Source organism: Staurois parvus, unplaced genomic scaffold (genome assembly GCF_062004578.1).
Source record: "Staurois parvus isolate SC_StPar_1 unplaced genomic scaffold, SC_StPar_1.0 ptg000686l, whole genome shotgun sequence".
Classification (NCBI taxonomy): Eukaryota; Metazoa; Chordata; class Amphibia; order Anura; family Ranidae; genus Staurois; species Staurois parvus.
The window spans coordinates 2,164,597-2,183,591 of record NW_028318482.1 but is presented as its reverse complement, the minus strand read 5'-3'; the positions used below and the strand labels follow the sequence as shown (position 1 = coordinate 2,183,591).

Here is an 18,995-nt window from a genome sequence, read left to right as displayed (position 1 = left end):
TATGCTCACAAATATATGACACAGATCAGCCACTGCAGCAACCTCTCGCCTTGTAACTTGCTACAAAGTGTAACATCTGATCACTGGGGGAGAGGAGATTGAAGAAATTCATACTCAAGTCTGCAGCAGACCGATGACATCATCCTTGACTAGGCATCACCACTGACTGGAGCTCAAGGATGACATTTTAATGGTAAATGGAGGGTTTTTTTTGTAAATAATACAGTTGCTGTATATTGTGACAGTCAGAAATGTAATCATGCAACCTTGTAAAATTACTGAGAGGTTCATGATAAAGTGGTTGTAAAGGTACAAGGTTTTTTACCTTCATGCATTATATGCATAAAATGGTAAAAAAAAAAACCACCTTCTGTGTGCAGCAGCTCAGCTCCCCCCTAAATATTTACCCGAGCTTCATCTGGCTGTCCGGGACTCCCCCTCCTTATTGGCTGAGACAGCAGCGGGAGCCACTGACTCTTTCTACTGTCAATCACAACCAGTGAATAAAGAGCAGGGGAGGGGTCGAGCACCATGTGTAAAGGAACACACAGCAGCGGCTAGGGACCGAGCCTGCTAGGGTGCCCCCATAGCAAGTTGCTTGCTCTGGGGGCACTTGGCAGGAGGGAGGAGCCAGGAGCACAAGTGGAGGACCCGAGAAGAGGAGGATCAAGGCTGCTCTGTACAAAACCACTGCACAGAGCAGGTAAGTATGACATGTTTGTCATTAACAAAATACCTTTAATATCACTTTAACAAAGTAAGCCACAAAGTGCAGTAACCTATATGAGCAAGTAAAAGCAGATCTTTCAGTGACATAACTTCAGTGAGCTAAACGCTTTCTGGTTGATAGGCGTTACCACATTTTGTACTTTACTTCGTCAATAAACATGACTAGGTAGTAGTCTTTCGACTGATTATTTTTTCGGTCAAATTAATGAGAAAATTATTGGACAGGCTCGAAAATTTTCATATGGTTGCAGCAAGTGTTGCATAATAAGCTCAATTTTCTAATAAAATTATTCTGACCAAAAAAATGTAAAACAAAATCCAAACAATTAACATTTGATGAAAACTCAAACATTGGATGGCATACAACAAAAAAGCAAACAGAATGTTGCATCACCAAAAGAAAATATTTGCTAATGTGACTGAAAATTCCAGCTAAACCCAAAACTGAAAAACAATGCAAAATTGATGTGTTACCAGCTGGGAGACCTTTATACCTGCCGTCAGCACTGCACTGAGGAGTAGAGGATCTTCACTCAAAAATGTTTGTTAACATTCAGTAAAAATTAGCCTTTTCTCATTCCAAATCCATGGGCATTAAAGAGTTGGCAACCACCCTTGGTGGCTACAACAGCCTCTACAAGTTCTTGGAGTATGTTGTAGTTTGTGCCCATTTAGCCAAGAGAACTTTTGTATGGTCGGGTATGAATATTGGATGAGAAGACCTGACTCACAATCAACGTTTCCAATTCATCCTAAAAGTCTTCAATAGGATGAGATCAGGACTCTGGGCAGGCCACACAAATTCCTCTACACCATCTCTTTATGAAGCTGGCTTTGTGCACATGGCACAGCCGAAATGGACCTTCCCCAATCGGTTACCACAAGGTTCAGCAATGCTCAATTGTCTTTTTAAGCTGTAGCATTAACAGTAGCCTTCAACAGAAACACTTGAACTCAGAGTGGGTGCATACTTTTTGCCATATATAATGTATGTAATTCACCTGGGAGAGGTGGGGTAGCCCAAGTCTCCAATACTACGCAAGGTATTGCGTGGTGTTCAGTATGAGACCAGGGCGCAATCTAAAACACAAAAGATATCTACAAACCTTCAACTTGTGCATGACCAGTAAAGCCATAACCACCAGCCTAAAGGTAGCCTCTGTGCACCAATTATGGAATTCAGTTTAAGCAGCTCATCTGAACTATCCCACCTCAATCTTCCAGCTGTGTAAAAAAAAATATAGGAGGAAAGAATCATTGGGACCCTTTCACATGGGGCGGATTCTGTTGTGATCAGCAGGAGATCTGTGAGCTGATCCCTTGCTGATCAAAGCAGAGCGGGCCAATGACACATCCGTCTCCACTCAGTTTCTGCAGAGCGGACACAGACACAGCCCGCTCTGCTCTATGGGTGGCCAGGAGTAAACGGACTGTGCTGTCTGTTTACACTTAGCTACCTCAGATCTGCTCGGCCTAGAACACGTGTCAAGCACAAGGCATGGAGGCCAAATCTGTCCCTCCAGGCCATTTCACGTGGCACTTGCACCTCTCAGGTGCTACAGCACTCCTCATCTCTACCCCCATCTTGTCTCAGCAGTCAGCAGCAGAGAGGACAGGACTACACCACCAGATCCTGATCCTCTTTGTGCAACCACAGCACCGCATCGTCTCCGCCTTCCCTGGTCTCAATATTCAGCTGACTCTGCCATCTTCTGGTTCACCTCCAGACCCTGCTTCCCAACTCTGCCTCCAACTTCTTCCTGGCAGCAGCACAAGGTGGGGGGGGGGAATACACTGATGTAAGGGAGGATGGGGAACTCTTGACTTCTGATGGTGGGAGGGGCTCTTGACATCTGATGTAAGAGGAGTGGGGTGCTCCAAACATCTAGTCTTACAGATATGGTTGCCATTGTAACACTGAGGAATTTAGTCTGACACCCCTGGCCTAGACAGAAGAGGATGGAGTTTTTTTTTTTGTTTTTTTTTTAAAGCAGACTCGATTTACGCTCGCCTGCCCATAGAATTGCACTGACCTCCCAATTAGGTCTGCCTGAAAAACGACAGACAGATCTGATCAGAATGCCAGTCTGAAAGGGACCTTACACTGGACCTAAAGCAGAGAAAAGAGAAATACATGAGCCCAAAGTTAAGGGAATAGGAGGACACCCACATGCACACAGGTATTTGTTAGAAATTATCTGGACACAAAAGAAGAAGAAAATGTCAGGAGACCTACCACAAATCATTAAAGCCTCAGCCCAGCCAATACTGAAATCCAGTGGATCAAAAGGTGGCATGGAAAGCCAGTAAAAGAGAGATCAACTGCAGAAAGCAGATAGTCCCCTTGTACCGAACCTGCAGACATTAGTCCATGTTTTGGCAATGTCTAGAAATCTCGGCTAATGTGTCTTCAGTCTATGACCGTGTTTAACAACTCCTAGAACATTACCTTCTCTTGTTGGTAGGCTCTGACCATCTTCTGTTGTCTGTGGTCTCTGTTAGCTTTCTGAAATATTGCATATATTGAATATAATGTACTGCCCTTTGGTGATGTCAGGGGGCCACACTTCAGGCCTTCTATAACAAATGCATTTGACTACCACTAACGTAAGCAATACTTGTGACTAGTTCTATGCCCCTTAGCTTGCATTTTTGGAACCCGCTGATACAATACAGGTCCTCTTTAATGAAAAATGAAACACAGAGAGTGGAAACTCCTTTGTAAGGGCCATCACAATTGGATGGAGCAGGATATTTAGGAGTCTTCAGCAGAAACATCCAGATCTGTTAAACAATTCATCCTAGTGGCATCTTTTCAATGCTGAAATATCGATTCTGAGTGATCTGTTACTCTACTGCACCAGAAAAACAACTTGTGATTCAGACTCATGTCACAGCAGTCAAATGTCTAGCACTTTTAGGTTGTGATATAGTAGTGATGTATTGTAGATTAGTCATATTAGTCAGTACTAATAATGACTAACTTTTCTTAAAATCCACCATAATTTTACTATGGTTTCTACATATAAATTTCAAGGATGCATCCCCTGATCACATTACTGCAAAGTTTCCAAAGACTTCAATAGAGAGGTGTGCCATAACAAACCCACATAAAGAGCTATTTCTGTCTCAGTTTTTGTTCCTTCTTTGTGTCAGTCACACATGCTTCCATTCCGGGGGCCGAGATGCTCCAGTAAAAAAAAACAAAACAAACTATCAATAACTCCTTTATTTACTTTGAAAAGCCTGTAAGGAGGGCAAATATGTGGGTTCCTATGACTAATCTTGTCTCCTAAAGCAGTGGTCTCCAAACTGTGGTCCTGGGGCCAGATGCGGCCCTTTGCTTGCTTTTATCCGGCCCTTACAGCATTATTCCCCCACTGTCAGCAACAGTGGGTCATAGTTCCTACCACTAACACCAATGATGGGGCACCAGTCCTCCCACTGACACCAATGGGGCACTAGTCCTCCCATTGATATTAGAATAGACAGAATATAGGATTTTATTGTTTCTATTTGGGGTCTTCTTTTTAGGAGGTTCTTTCTTGTAGGAGGTTTATACTTTTTATTATTGCATAAGAAAATAAAGATTATTGAGGCATATCTATACCAGATACAGGATTTTTGCTTCTTGGAGTGAACTATAGTTTCCTATACATGCCTCTTTAAATGTTTTATGGGTTTTAGGAGTTAATATCATGGCCAATTAATCTGGCCAGTCAGCTCCCTTTTGGACTGCCTCTATCCTTATGGTTAAGGCCTGGGATGGGTGACATGCATTAGAATGTAGCCTCAGGTGGGAAGATTCTCAGCGTGTGCCGTTTCATCTGTATCCCCATAAAAGGTGACTGAACTTTCTTCACAGCATCGCAGTATGGTCTGATTCTTCAATTCATGTGCAGTGGTGGGCTTCTGAGCATTACACCTGGCTCCTCCACGGTTATAAGGAACTTTGGTACTTTGCAGAAGTGACCAATACTTAGATCGTCTAACAGTCACATTATGCTCCACCACACTGAACTGAATATGAACTTGTACTGTTACTAATTTAAGGGAATTGTGCTATCTTTAAGCTTTTTCAGACACTGCACTACAAAAATTAATTTCCCTATAAACATATATAATCACTAACCTTTGAGCGCACTGCCTGACTCACGTTGAAATCACTAACTTACTTAGAAAAGATAGCTGATAGTTTCTTCCTATTCCTGCTTGGCTCAGAGTCTTCATTGAAGTCATCTGTGCCCAGGAACACCTCTTGATGGAACTCCTTGTTCAAATGGCCATCCATTTCCAACTTCACCCCGTTCAGGTGATCTGGGGGCAGTATCTCATTCTCGTTTTTGTTGTCCAGGGGTTTCTCCTTTAAGGATGAATTGTTTGCAGGCCTGGCATAAACATCCATGAGAAGGAACACAAATAGAAGAGAGAGATAGAGGGAGCCCAAGCTGAACATGAAGGCCTGCTTAGATACCATCATTTCTGGCAATGTTGAGGAGTAGAGCGATACCTGCCAAACAAATACATAAAAAAAAAAAAATTATTACATAGAACAGAAACCTTTAAAAGGGTTAGTTCACCTTTAAAAAAAAAAAAAAAAAAAAAAGTGAACCAACATCCACTGTACTTACCCAAATGGGTGATAAGCAGTTAGAGCCCACACAGCTGGTGTAGAGGTCTGGGGATTTTAAATCCCCATTTTTTTCCTCTCTTCTTTCTGTACGGCTTCCAGGACAGATCAGAGTGGTTCTCTGTGTCAGTGCTGACCAATCAGAATCGCTCTGACCTATCCCAGATGCCTGGCAGAAGGAGGGGGAAAAGGAGGGGGAAAATAGTAGCTACACTGGCTACATGGGCACAGACAGTTCATCACCCACACAGGTAAATATAGGGGACTGATGAAGGATGTTGTGTTAGTTTATCGTTTCGTGTTTTGTTAAAGGTGAGTTTACACTTTAAAGCTGATCTCCTTATCTTCAGTCTTGCACAGTTATATGTGCTCATGTCTTGTAGTGAAAATGCTTACACTGATTTCAGTGCACACTGTGAGATTCTCGCAGAACGCATTAAAAGCTGCTGCAAGTCAAATAGAGCACATCTTGTTTCTTGGCTGGAGGACATCCAGCGTCATCTAGCGCTTTCCTCCCCAGCCTGTCTCTGCCCTGCCTTATTCATTTGTTGAATTTCAGTTCTTTAAGCAGAGACTCAGCATCCCATGTGGGCTGGGCTTATTTACAAATGTCTACATGCAATTACAGCCTGTGTAGGACTTCCAGTCCTCCAGATTGATATCCACAGATCAATGAATTTTGATATCTGCATACCTCCTCCCAAAATGTACTGTGAAGTTTTCAGGAAGCTATGTTCAGCACCCTGCTGGCCCCACCCACCAGAAGTGCAAAGAGAAGCCTAGAGACCCAGTGATTATAGGTATGCAATGAAAAATTTACTTTAAAAATACATCAAGGGGATAGGGAGGAACCAGACACAGCAAAATATACACAGATCAAACTTCAGCTTTAATTCAAGATGAAGAACTCCTGGGATGCTGTGCAAATGTAGACTGTTATGGCTCAGCCATACATGCCGCAATTTATAGTTTTGCTTTAATGCGATCACAATGCAATAACTATGTATGTGAACCTTATGATATATAATGAACCCAACAGAAGTTTTAGACCCCATTCACACTGTGTTACTCTGCTGTACATTTCCTTACAAGGGTAATACATGTGGCATGTGACCAGGCGGACCTACCTGTGAAGAATGCAGTGCCCATCCCCTGCCCTTTTCACCAACATGTGACAAGTCACTGGCCAATCTCACACCACACTGTTACTTACAGTGGGAAAAATAATTATTTGATCCCCTTCAGATTTTGTAAGTTTGCCCACTTACAAAGAAATGACGTGTCTATAATTTTTTTTAACATTGGTGTATTTTAAATGATAGAGAGAATATCGGCCAAAAAGGATAGGATTGGATTAAGATCTGGAGACTGGCTAGGCCACTTCATGATCTTGATGTGCTTCTTTTTAAGCCACTCCTTTGATGCCTTGGCAGTATGTGTTGGGTCACTGTCATGCTGGAAGACCCATCCACGACCCATCTTCAGTGTTCTGGCTGAGGGAAGAAGGTTCTCATCCAAGATTTTACTATACATGGCCCTGTCCTTTGGCCCCTCAATGTGGCAAAGTCAGCTTGTACCTTTAGCAGAGAAAAAGCCCTAAAGTATAATGTTTCCACCTCTGTGCTTGACTGTAGGGATGGTGTTCTCAGGGTCATATTCTTCCTCCAAACACAGAAAGTCGAGTTAATGTCAAGGAGCTCAATTTTGGTCTCATCTGATCACAGCACTTTCTCCCAATCCTTCTCTGAAATATTTAGATGTTAATTGGCAAACTTCACATGGTCCTGTACATGTGCCTTCTTGAGGAGGGGACCTTGCGGACACTGCAAAATTTCAATCCTTGGCAGCGTATTGTGTTACCAATGGTTTTTTGGTGACTGTGGTCCCAACTGCCTTGAGATCATTTACAAGCTCCTCTCTTGTAGTTCTGGGCTGATCCCTCACTTTTCTCATGATCATCCTTACCCTAGGAGGCAAAATCTTGCATGGAGCTCCAGACCGAAGGCGAATGATGGTTATTTTGTATTTCATACATTTGTGAATAATCTCTCCAACAGTTGTCTCCTTCTCACCAAGCTGCTTGCTGATGGTCTTGTAGCCCAGTTCAGCCTTGTTCCGATCTACAATTTTGTCCATGACATCCTTTGGCAGCTATTTGATATTGACCATGATGGTGAAGTTTGAATGGAAGAAAGATTCTGTGGACATTTATCTTTTATAGACATAATGTCAAATCAGAGCACCTTCTTAAATTGACAGGACTAATCTGTGTACCACATAGTGTTGGTTAGTAGGGGATCAAATAACCATTTTACTCACTGGACTGCATCTCAATTTATAACATTTGTATCAGGTGTTTTTTCTGGAGTTTTGGTTGATATTTTGTCTCTATCATATAAAATACACTTATGATAAAAATTATAGGTCCTTCAATCTTTGTAAGTGAGCAAACTTACAAAATCTGTAGGGGATCAAATAATTATTTTCCCCACTGTATAGAATGCCACTCTCAGCATAAAGATTTTCCAGCTCGTGGGACCACAATCTAGATGCCAGCCATCTGAGAGCAATTGTCACTGGGTTAAGTTAATTAAGCAATTTAATCACTTTCAGCTACCACCACCACCTTTTGACTGAGAAGGCAGAAACTCCAGGTGCCCTACAAGACATGCTCGACAGAACTGACGGGTTTTGTCAGTTTTACGATAGGTCAGAGGGAAGTGTTAATCTGTAGAGTTTTTTTTGTCATTAGAAACTAAACAGGCATCCTGTCAGGACTCAATTAGCTGTTTACAGCTCTGACCAAGGCTTGTGTGCCGGTGTCTACTGTTCCTAAGTTGAGATAACAGGCTCTTTTGAGGTGTGTTAAAAGTTAAGGATATGAATTCCATAGATTGTGTGAAGAGGGTGGAGGAAACATCACTGAGCTCATGAAAAAAAATGTCTGAGACCTGAACAAGATGGCTGTCACCTACAGCTTCCATGTGTCTAATGCGCACAACCATTACATTACCCATCTCATCTGCAATGTATCGGGCTGCGTATGGATTTGGAACTGTGGTTCATGTGATGTGAAGTGGATGTTCTGCTGGCTCTAGCAGTGTCAGTTTGTAACATTAAGGAACCTCTGCTGACTGTGACAAAAAATTTTTTATTTCTGACACACAAGCATTTAAAGGTCAATTAACACAGAAAAGCAGTAATAAACAAATAGCAGGACAAACGTGACAGTTTAATGACCACTGATTAAGAAAAAACAGAAATAGATCACAGGGAGCAATGACACACCATAACAGGGCATATGACACTTGACTAAATTCTAAACAGAAGATGAGGGAATTTTGGAGAGGATAATGACAGATGGCTTGAGTATAGTCTGCATGACACTTGCATAAATAGCATAAGGAAGACAAGGTAGTTTTGTAGAAGGAGGATACCAGATAACGATTACTTACATTTACAGGTCACCCAACAGAAGTTTTAATAAACAGGACAGGGACACCGGACAGAGTGTACTGCACTATTGGGTATTGAGGCAACACACATTTTACTGTTACCACAATGTACAGGCCGGGGGGCATAATGAAAACTCATGTGGAAGTTCAATGACACCTGACTGAAGGTTAATAGAAGAGGAAGCATGGACAATGAGATATGTCCAAAATGAACACCACATGTACAGGGAGTTCCAGGGAGCTGCAACAAGACTTGTACGAGGTCTCAGGGAGTGCTGCAGGAGAGTTAAAGTGAAACTGAACTTAGAAAGTGAAGGTCTTCTATGTCCTAGGGAACATCTAGAAATGTTATTTCTGCCGAAGCAGTACCCTGAATAGACCTTTTGTCTAGAATTCCTCCCGAACAATATCAAAGTAAGTCCTGGTATGTGAGGATGCCTATGTGTTTACAGCCCTATGGGTGTGTATCTGCAGTATGAGACTAAGGCACTGCAGCCCCTAACTGCTAGTCTGAGGAAATTTAGAAAAAGATTTGGTGATGTCATTACTGTTCTTATTATCCTCCTTGCTGAAGGCTCTAACATGAGGAAGCAAAGCCCTGCTGTTCCAAGTTGGCTGTCTACAAAGATACACAGAGTAAAACAAAGCATGGTAAATCAGTAAAGGGGTAAGATCATGTGCAAGAAGACCACAGACAATACTGGTGAGTAGTCCTATGCTCAGAGCTCACCACTGTCACTCTGCTTCCTGTCAGCACATGAATTTATTGGGTTATTATACAGCTTTTTCCACACACACAACCCCAAAGCACCCCCCATGTTGAGGGCACATGGCCTGGTACGGTTCAGGAGGGGAAGTGGGGGGGGGGGATGTCGATCGCCTGCCCAGATAAGGGTCTGGTATGGAATTTGCGGGGGCCCCCCATGCCGTTTTTTTGGCATGGGGTTCTCCTTAAAATCCATACCAGAACCAAACGGGCCTGGTAAGGATTGGGGGGAGACCCAACACTGTTTTCTTTTTTTTTTTTTTTTTTTAATTGCTGGCAATAGGTTTATATTCAGCTGTCAGCGGCTGTCTGCTCCTTAACGACCATGTTTACTGGTTGTCAAGGATGCCGGCTGCCAACCGCTCCTTGACAACCAGCTAAAGTCACACAAAGCACAAAATGCTTTAAAAATATGCAAAAAAAAAACCACACACATCAAAAACGGGTGTGAAAAAAAAGGCAAAACTGTACCCTGAAATGCATCAACCACAATCTACGTAGATGTGAACCTAGCCTTATAGTATAAAGGCAAAACTTTTTAAATTTTGGTCATATTGGAGGTGGATTAGCACAGCTGACATGTTTTTTTTTTTGTTGTCTGTGTCCCTGTTAGGGAGATTCACACTATTTGTGTCTTGCTTTCCACTATTACTGAATGTGAAAGCAAAAGAACCACCTGAATTTTGGGTTGTCCCCAGAACAGTTACAGAGGGAAAACCTTCCAATGGGGACCCTAGTTTTGTGATAATCAGGGATTTAGAGGGATTTCTACTAACTTCCTGTTTTAGCTGTGGGAAAGGTAGTGAAGGGAAATCCCCCCCCCCCCCAATGGTACACATAAAAATACATAAAACTGACAGGGATTATAACCCTCTCTGATGCTAGGTTCATATTTATGTTTTTAGTGACTTTGCTGAACTGAAGAAATGCAACTACAATCCATTTTAAATGATTTCCTATGGGTCCCAATAACATCCATGCAGTTTCCTGCAGTGTGTTTTTTGGAAAAGTGCAGGGATTTCTTTTTTTTTTCACATGCAGAGCATGCATTTTTGGGCCCATAGACTTCCATGGAAACACATAAAAAAGCATGAAAAATGCAGATACATTTGTTTTTGGTGTGTTATCGGTGCGCACATGCAGGCATGAACATAGCCTAACCAAAAAAAAAAAAAGGGTTTGCTTTTAGGGATGCACCGATGCCAATACTGAGCATTTTCACGAGTACTTATACTTGTGAAAAGGCTTCCGATACCGGAAACTGATACTTTATGGTGCAATTTGCATCAATAAAAAATTCAAAATGCTTGCAAAGCATAGTATGAGATTTGAACAGGAATGCGATTCCTGTCCAAATCGCATGCGGTTTCACCACCGCTTCTGTGTGAACCCAGGCTTGTCAAAGCCAGAGTTCACACAGGAGTGGTGCAGGAAACCTCCCTGCAGGCATCCCATGCTGACGGAGAGTGGACGTGTGGGGATGTATACCATGGAGGCAGATGATCCGTACTTGAAATCCCTGCCACTTTCTCTCCTCTCCTTGCTGGGATGACAGTTTGGGCTAGAGGGCTTTTAACTGGTCAGCACCGTCTATGTGTAAAGCCGCAGGGATTTCAAATCTCCAGATCTGTGAAGCAGCTTTCTCTCCTCTCCTTGCAGGGATAACAGTACAGGCTAGACAGCTTCTGATTGGTCAGCATGGTCCATGTGACAGTTCTAGACCGAACTGTTATCCCTCAAGGAGAGGACAGAAAGCCGCAAGGATTTCAAATCACCGCAGCTTTCCCTCCTCTCCTACAGCTGAGAATAGGGAGCATCTGCCTCCATGGTATACATCCCCACGTCCCTCTCTCCCACTCTCCGCTGTGGGAAACCTCCCTGCAACATTCCTATGTGAACTCAGGCTATGACAAGCCTGGGTTCACATTGGAGCAGTGTGGAAACTGCATGTGATTTGGACAGGAATAGCATTCCTGTTCAAATCGCACCACAAAGTATCGGTACTCAGTATCGGCGAGTACTTCACTAAAAGTATCGGTGCTCGTACTCGCTGATCAAAAAAAGGGTATTGGTGCATTGCTTTTATTTCTACTTTAAATATTATTGATTACAGAGCTGCATTAATTTCTGTTTATTGTATCAGCTTTAAAAAAAAAAACAGTCTCAAAGACTCCACACAGATGTAAGAACTAGAGACAGGGAGGGAGTTGTATCCCTTTGAATCAATTAGTTGTGTGTGTTTCGAATGGAGCTAAAGATGGGGGACTAAATCAGATTCTCATTGCAACATTTTACATACTTACTTGCAAGATTACTTGCCTGTGAAATTGATAGAAAAGCTGATTATTCCAGAAAAGTCAATTCTGTAGCACAGCATCCTGCCTCCTTGCACATCATAGCCCTCCTCTGGGAGTGACAAATTACTCTCTGTGCTGACCCAGCTCCTCCACCCCTTTCCATACACAAAGTTTGATGAAGCTGTTGGAGGAGTGAAGAGAAGGGTTTCTCAACCAGGGTTCCTCCAGAGGTTACCAGGGGTTCCTTTAGCAATAAGTAATTTCTGTCTCTCATAAGTTCCCACTGGCACTATTGATCTTTTTATCTATCTGTAAGGGGGCACTTCTTCCCACTGACCATAACACAAAGTATCATGAGGTGTAGATATAGTAATTTCTAGCAGGGGTTCCCCGAGACCAAAAAGTTATTTCAAGGGTTCCTCTGTGTTGAAAAGTTCGAGAAAGGCTGCTATAGAGTGTCAATTGAGTGACAGCTTTAAATCTGCTGGAGCTGCAGACATCATATCCAAGATGGAGGCACCCACCAGCAGTTTCAGGGCTTTTGGATGTCTGCATAAAGGGAGGTTTTACAGATAAACAACTCACATAATATAGGTTTACTGCTTCAATACCACCGTATGTACACGTACAACCTCATATTGAAGCAGTTATACCAAGGTCATGACTGCATTACGTTTTGTTAAAATAATAGATCAACGCTTTACATTGTAGAGGAGAGATGTGGGGGTCTTATTGACCCCATATCTCCCCATAAAGAGGACCTGTCATTAATTATTTCTATCACAGGTGATGCATGCATTCCTTGTGAGAGGAGTAAATAGATTAATTTTTTTTTTTTTTTTTAACTTGTTGCCGACCGCAGATAGCCCAATGACGGCTGCACTGCGGCCAGCCAGTTCTGGGTGGACGTCATATGAAGTCCGGCCAGTTCTGGGTGGACGTCATATGAAGTCCGCCCAGAACGCGCTGGGGCGCGCACCCGGCGATCTCCGTGATCGCTGTTTCCTACGGACAGAGCTGATCACGTGATGTGGTAAAAGGCCAATAACAGCGGCCTTTTACCACCTGATCAGCGGTGTCCAATGACACGCTGATCAGAGGGAAATGCAAGTGCCGGTTCTCGGCTGCACTTTCCTCACGCTGTCAGATCGTGAGGAAAGTACTGCCGAGAACCGGCAGTTGTCAGAGCGGGGATCGGCACCGATCATCAGGCACCTGTGCCCAGCAGTGCGCCCACTAGCTCCGCCCACCTGTGCCCAGCAGTGCACCCACCTGTGCCCAGCAGTGCACCCACCTGTGCCACTCTGCAGTGTCACCCACCTGTGCCCAGCAGTGCACCCACCTGTGCCACTCTGCAGTGTCACCCACCTTTGCCCAGAAGTGCCACCTACCTGTGCCCAGAAGTGCCACCCACCTGTGCCCACCCACCTGTGCCCACCAGTGCCACCCACCTGTGCCCACCCACCAGTGCTGCCCACCAGTGCCACCAGTCAGTGTCCAGCGGTTGTGCCAGTCAGTGCTGCCAGTCAGTGCCCAGCAGTGATGCCAGTCAGTGCCATCTATCAGTACCCATCATCAGTGTCACCTATCAGTGCCGCCTATCAGTGCTGCATTTTAGTGCCACCTATCCGTGCCACCTCATTAGTGCGGTCTATCAGTGCCGTCTATCCGTGCCACCTCATTAGTACTGCCTATCAGTGCCCATCAGTGCCGCCTATCAGTGCCAATCAGTGCTGCTTCATCAACGCACATCAGTGAAGGAGAAAAATTACCTGTTTGAAAAATTTTATAATAGAAACAAAGAAACTTTTTTTTTTTTTCAAATTTTTTGCACTTTTTTTATTTATAGCGCAAAAAAAAATAAAACGCGCAGTGGCGATTAAATACCACCGAAAGAAAGCTCTATTTGTGAGAAAAAAATGATCAAAATTTCATATAGGTGCAATGTTGCATGACCGCGCAATTGTCAATCAAAGTGTGGCAGCGCTGAAAGCTGAAAATTGGCCTGGTAAATAAGGGGGTATAAGTGCCTGGTAGGCAAGTGGTTAATAAAGGGACAGTGTAAAAAAATAAGTAAATAAATTAGACCAAAAAATAAAAAAGGAAAAAAGTAGACAAAAATAGTTTAAAGTGCCCCCGTCCTCCCGTGTGCACTCAATACTTGGTCGGGGCTCCTTTTGCATGAATTACTGCATCAATGTGGCGTGGTATGGAGGCGATCAGCCTGTGACACCAATAAGGTGTTCTGTAATGAATCTATATAATATAGGAATTTCACTTTTTGAACTGAATTACTGAATTAACTTTTTGATGATATTCTAATTTATTGAGATGCACTTGTACTCTATGATAACAGAAATCTGCAGTAACATATGTACTTTGGACAAAAACAATAAAACATCTACAACAGCTTACTCTTTTCTACTGTCAGTGAGCACTGTAAACAGAAAACCTCTGAGCAGATGCAGGACACAAATAGGATTTTATAACAGAGCAAAGAAAACTTCAAGGACACTGCAGGAATTTTAGAAGCACTCAGTCTCCGTAGTCCCTGATGGGGAAAATAGAATACAGGACCATAGGCTAAAAATGCCGACATGGCACTGATGGCAGGATTTCATTACACTGCAATTTGATGATTCATAGCCATTAAAGAGGTTTTTTTTTACCTAATCAATTATAAGTGATCTCCTGCACCCTCTGCAGCCACTTTCTATCTACATATACAATCACTGGCCACTTTATTAGGTACACCTGTTCAATTGCTTGGTAACATAAAACGTTAATCAGCCAATCACATGGCAGCAACTCAATGCATTTAGGCATGTAGACGTGGTGAAGACAACTTGCTGAAGTTCAAACTGAGCATCAGAAGGGGGAAGAAAGTTGATTTAAGTGACTTTGACCGTGGCATGGTTGTTGGTGCCAAACGGACTGGTCTGAGTATTTAAAAAACTGCTGATCTGCTGGGATTTTCACGCACAACCATCTCTAGGGTTTATAGAGAAGGTCCGAAAAAGAAAATATACAGTGAGCAGCAGTTCTGTGGACAAAAAAGCCTTGATGTCAGAGTAGAATGGGCAGCCTGGTTCAGCTGTGACATTCAGATGGTAGGGTCAGAATTTGGCATAAACAACATAAATTATGGATCCATCCTGCCTTGTATCAAGGTTCAGGCTGGTGTTGGTGGTGTAATGGTGTGAAGGATATTTTCTGGCACTAGCAAGGTGTACCTAATACAGTAACCAGTGAGTGTATACTTTAGTGATGGCAGCATGGCATTTCTCAGGGTGGGGATAAAAACAGTGGACCATGCCATGCAATGGCCTCTTCAAAAGAGCTCTATCAAAAGCCCATGTAACAGGGTGATCGCATGGGAGAACAATTGGGACACAGTATTGTTACCTTATTACAAGACGTTTCTGAGCAAAGACTTTCATGAGAGGATAAAGTCTGCTTAGAAATTCAGAAGTCAAAATGCTTCAGGAAAAAAAAAAAAAAAAAAGTACATTTATGCATCGTAGCTTGGGGTTCTGCACTGCAACTCATGTCACCATTCCAGTGAGATCTTGAGAAATAGTGAGCACTCAAATCTTGCTAGAAGACACTCCTGAACTGTCCTGGAATGTGACCCGGAGTGCTCAGCATTTCCTGGGAACTTACAAGATGGACTGTGTTGTTACTCCAGCCTAGGCATAAAGAGCAGGGAAGCCATGGGAAAGGTATATAATCACAGGTATAGGGCACCCTCCGGCTGCCATATCAGACTTTCAGTGGGCGGTAAAAATGCAGCCGAACTGCTTGTTTTAACCACCTGTGTGAATGAGGCTTAAAAACGTGTCAGTCATGAACCACAGGCCAACTGTGGAACAGTGCATTCTTACCAAAAGTGAACATACACCCTTTTCTCTCTGGTCATACATACATGCTCACATAATATAAGCTTCTCTTGCACAGTAAATTATTCTGTTTGACTGTCATATAAAGAAGACAGTCCTGTCTTATGACAAAAGCCAAGACACTGGTCACAAGCTTTCTCCAGAAGAGGCCTTATATTGCAGGAGAGCTAGTCATTAGGCACTGTAATAAGTCTGAGCTTTACTTCTCAGGAATTAATCAATTGATCTTTAGGCTTTGGCCATGAAATTGCTTCCATGTGTATATACATTTGGAGGGTGTTGTAGAAATGAGGCTGGTGTGTAAAGAATGACTAAGGTCCTATATACAGGGGTTGGACAAAAAAAATAAAAATGGAAACGCTACATAATTTGCAGGTGACATGTTTTTGTGTCGATGGAACGATCTTTTGCTTCCACCTAGCTAACACACACAGAGCAAGATAAAGGGGGAGGATGAAGCTGGTATGTAGGCGATAACAGGGGGCTCCATGTAAACATACAGCAAAGGGGGGTGGAATTGAGTCTGGAGAGTATGTGGGGTTCCTATGTAAATGTGGAGTAGAGACAGTGCAGTTGTGATGGCAAGGGTATATATTTAATAATAAAAAAAACAAAAAACACTATATTGCCAAAAGTATTGGGCCAGCCCTCCAAATCATTGGATTCAGATGTTCCAATCACCTCCATGGCCACAGATGTATAAAATCAAGCACCTAGGCATGCAGACTGCTTCTACAAACATTTGTGAAAGAATGGGTCACTCTCAGGAGCTCAGTGAATCCAAGCGTGGTACTGTGATAGGTTGCCACCTGTGCAATAAATCCATCCGTGAAATTTCCTGGCTACTAAATATTCCACGGTCAGCTGTTAGTGGGATCACAAAGTGGAAGCAACTGGGAACAACAGCAACTCAGCCATGAAGTGGTAGGCCACGTAAAATGACAGAGCGGGGTGTGTGTATGCTGAAGTGCGCAGAAGTCGCCAATTGTCTGCAGAGTCAACAGCTAAAGACCTCCAAACTTTGTATGTCCTTCAGATTAGCACAATAGTGCATAGAGAGCTTCATGGAATGGGTTTCCATGGCCGAGTAGCTGCACCCAAGCCTTACATCACCAAGTGCAATGCAAAGCATCGGATGCAGTAGTGTAAAGCACGCCGCCACTGGACTCTAGAGCAGTGGAGACGTGTTCTATGGAGTGAAGAATCACGCTTCTTTGTCTGGCAATCCGATGGACATGTCTGGGTTTGGCAGTTGCCAGGAGAAAGGTACTTGCCTGACTGCATTGTGCCAAGTGTAAAGTTTGGTGGAGGGGGGGGGATTATGGTGTGGGGTTGCGCTTGACTTCTTAGTTTCAGTGAAGGGAACTCTTAAAGGGGAGCTCCACCCAAAAGGGGAAGTTTGGCTTTAAGGACCCCTCCCCTGCTCCCCATTAAGGATTGGCACCTTTGGGGGGGGACCCGAATTTGACAGGTACCTGCGCCCACTTCCAGTCGGATCGCCTAGGTGACCAGAAGGTGTCCTCCCTGTAGTCTTTTGGGACATGTGACAGGTCCTAGAAGACTACAGGACCATTCATGCAGCGCTACTTGTGCATGCGCAGTGGGTACCCGGCTGTGAAGCCGCAAGCTGTCACAGCCAGGTGACCACACTGAAGATACCGGCCTCCTGGAATACAGGACGGCCGGTGAAAGGGGCTGCAGGGGACACACAGAGGGACAGGTAAGTAGCTCTTTTTTTTAAAAGTCAGCAGCTACAGTTTTTGTAGCTGCTTATTTTTTTGACAGGGTGAGTGGAACTCTGCTTTAAAGTGTCAGACATTTTGGACAATTTCATGCTCCCAATTTTGTGGGAACAGTTTGGGGATGGCCCCTTCCTGTTCCAACATGACTGTGCACCAGTGCACAGAGCAAGGTCTATTTAGACATAGATGAGTGAGTTTGGGGTGGAGGAACTTGACTGGCCTGCACAGAGTCCTGACCTCAACCACTTTTGGGATGAATTAGAGTGGAGACTGTGAGCCAGGCCTTCTCATCTGACATCAGTGCCTGACCTCACAAATGCACTTCTGGAAGAATGGTCAAACATTCCCATAGACACTCCTAAACCTTGTGGACAGCCTTCCCAGAAGAGTTGAAGCTGTTATGGCTGCAGGGGGGGGGGGGGGCAACTCAATATTGAGCCCTATGTACTAAGACTGGGATGCTATTAAAGTTCAGGTGTAAAGGAAGGAGTCCCAATACTTTTGGATATATATATATATATATATATACACACACACACACAGTAGGATGAGGGGGGGTAGAAATGTGTGTAGTATACGATGACAGAGGTCCCGTGTATATACAGCAGAGGGGTGTAGAAATGAATCAGCATGCACGTGATGAATGAGTTCAATGAATATATACAGCACAGAGGGAGGTGCAGACATCAGCCTGGTGTCTCCATGTACACATACAGCAGAGGGATGTAGGAGTGACACTGAACTGTAGGTGATGCCAGGAGCCTGTGTGTATATAAAAATAAATATATATATATATATATACACACACACACACACAGCTGCCTATAGGACCCAGAGTGAGACTGTCTGAAATCGGCTTCCACACACACAGAAATCTATCAGTACATACGATCAGTTACCTGAACACAGAGCCACAACCCGCAGACCAGCTCCCCCGCACCTTCCTTCCTGCACACCGGAAGTAGGAAGAAAGAGGCGTAGGGGGAAGGTGAAGGAGAGGACACGCCCGCACATAGGTGACACGTTCCGACTCTACCCGTGTGCTCCAGCCAGGGCGTTGGGAGGACGCCGGGCGATTGGGCGGAGTCTGAGCTTGCTGCAGTGCTGATAACCACAGAGCTGACTACGAGGAGAACGACTGGGTCAAAGGCAGTCACATGATAGTGTAGAGTGCTGGCTCCCCCTGCTGGGGGTTGGAGGTGCTGCTAATGTGTACTAGCTGCTTATGTGGGAACTGCAGGCAGAAGAGAACCCCCAGCAATGCATTGATGACGTGTAAAGTATTCATTCCAGATTAAAGCTGAACAGTAGATTTTTTTCATATTTGGGGAGGGGCGGGAATACAGAACCAAACACAGTAGTTGCCTGTAATAAGGTGTAACTCCTTACCTGCAGGTTGCTGCTTCATGTAAACATCCTCCCTAAATGCCAGATATTGTCCAGAGCAACAATATCCCGGGGATAATAAGAGTGGCTA

The 18,995-nt window shown here is 43.8% G+C and overlaps 1 protein-coding gene across 1 annotated transcript in view; it reads right to left on the bottom strand.

The window, feature by feature from the left end:
• SDF4 (stromal cell derived factor 4) overlaps positions 1-18,642 on the bottom strand; it is a 67,262-nt gene extending 48,620 nt beyond the window's left edge. The window contains exons 1-2 of the mRNA XM_089652558.1: positions 18,418-18,642; positions 4,905-5,239 (exon numbers count right to left, since the gene is read on the bottom strand). Of these exons, the coding sequence (XP_089508684.1) occupies positions 4,905-5,209 (305 nt within the window). The 5' untranslated portion in view covers positions 5,210-5,239; positions 18,418-18,642. The remainder of the gene's footprint in view (positions 1-4,904; positions 5,240-18,417) is intronic.
• Positions 18,643-18,995: the final 353 nt, after the last annotated feature.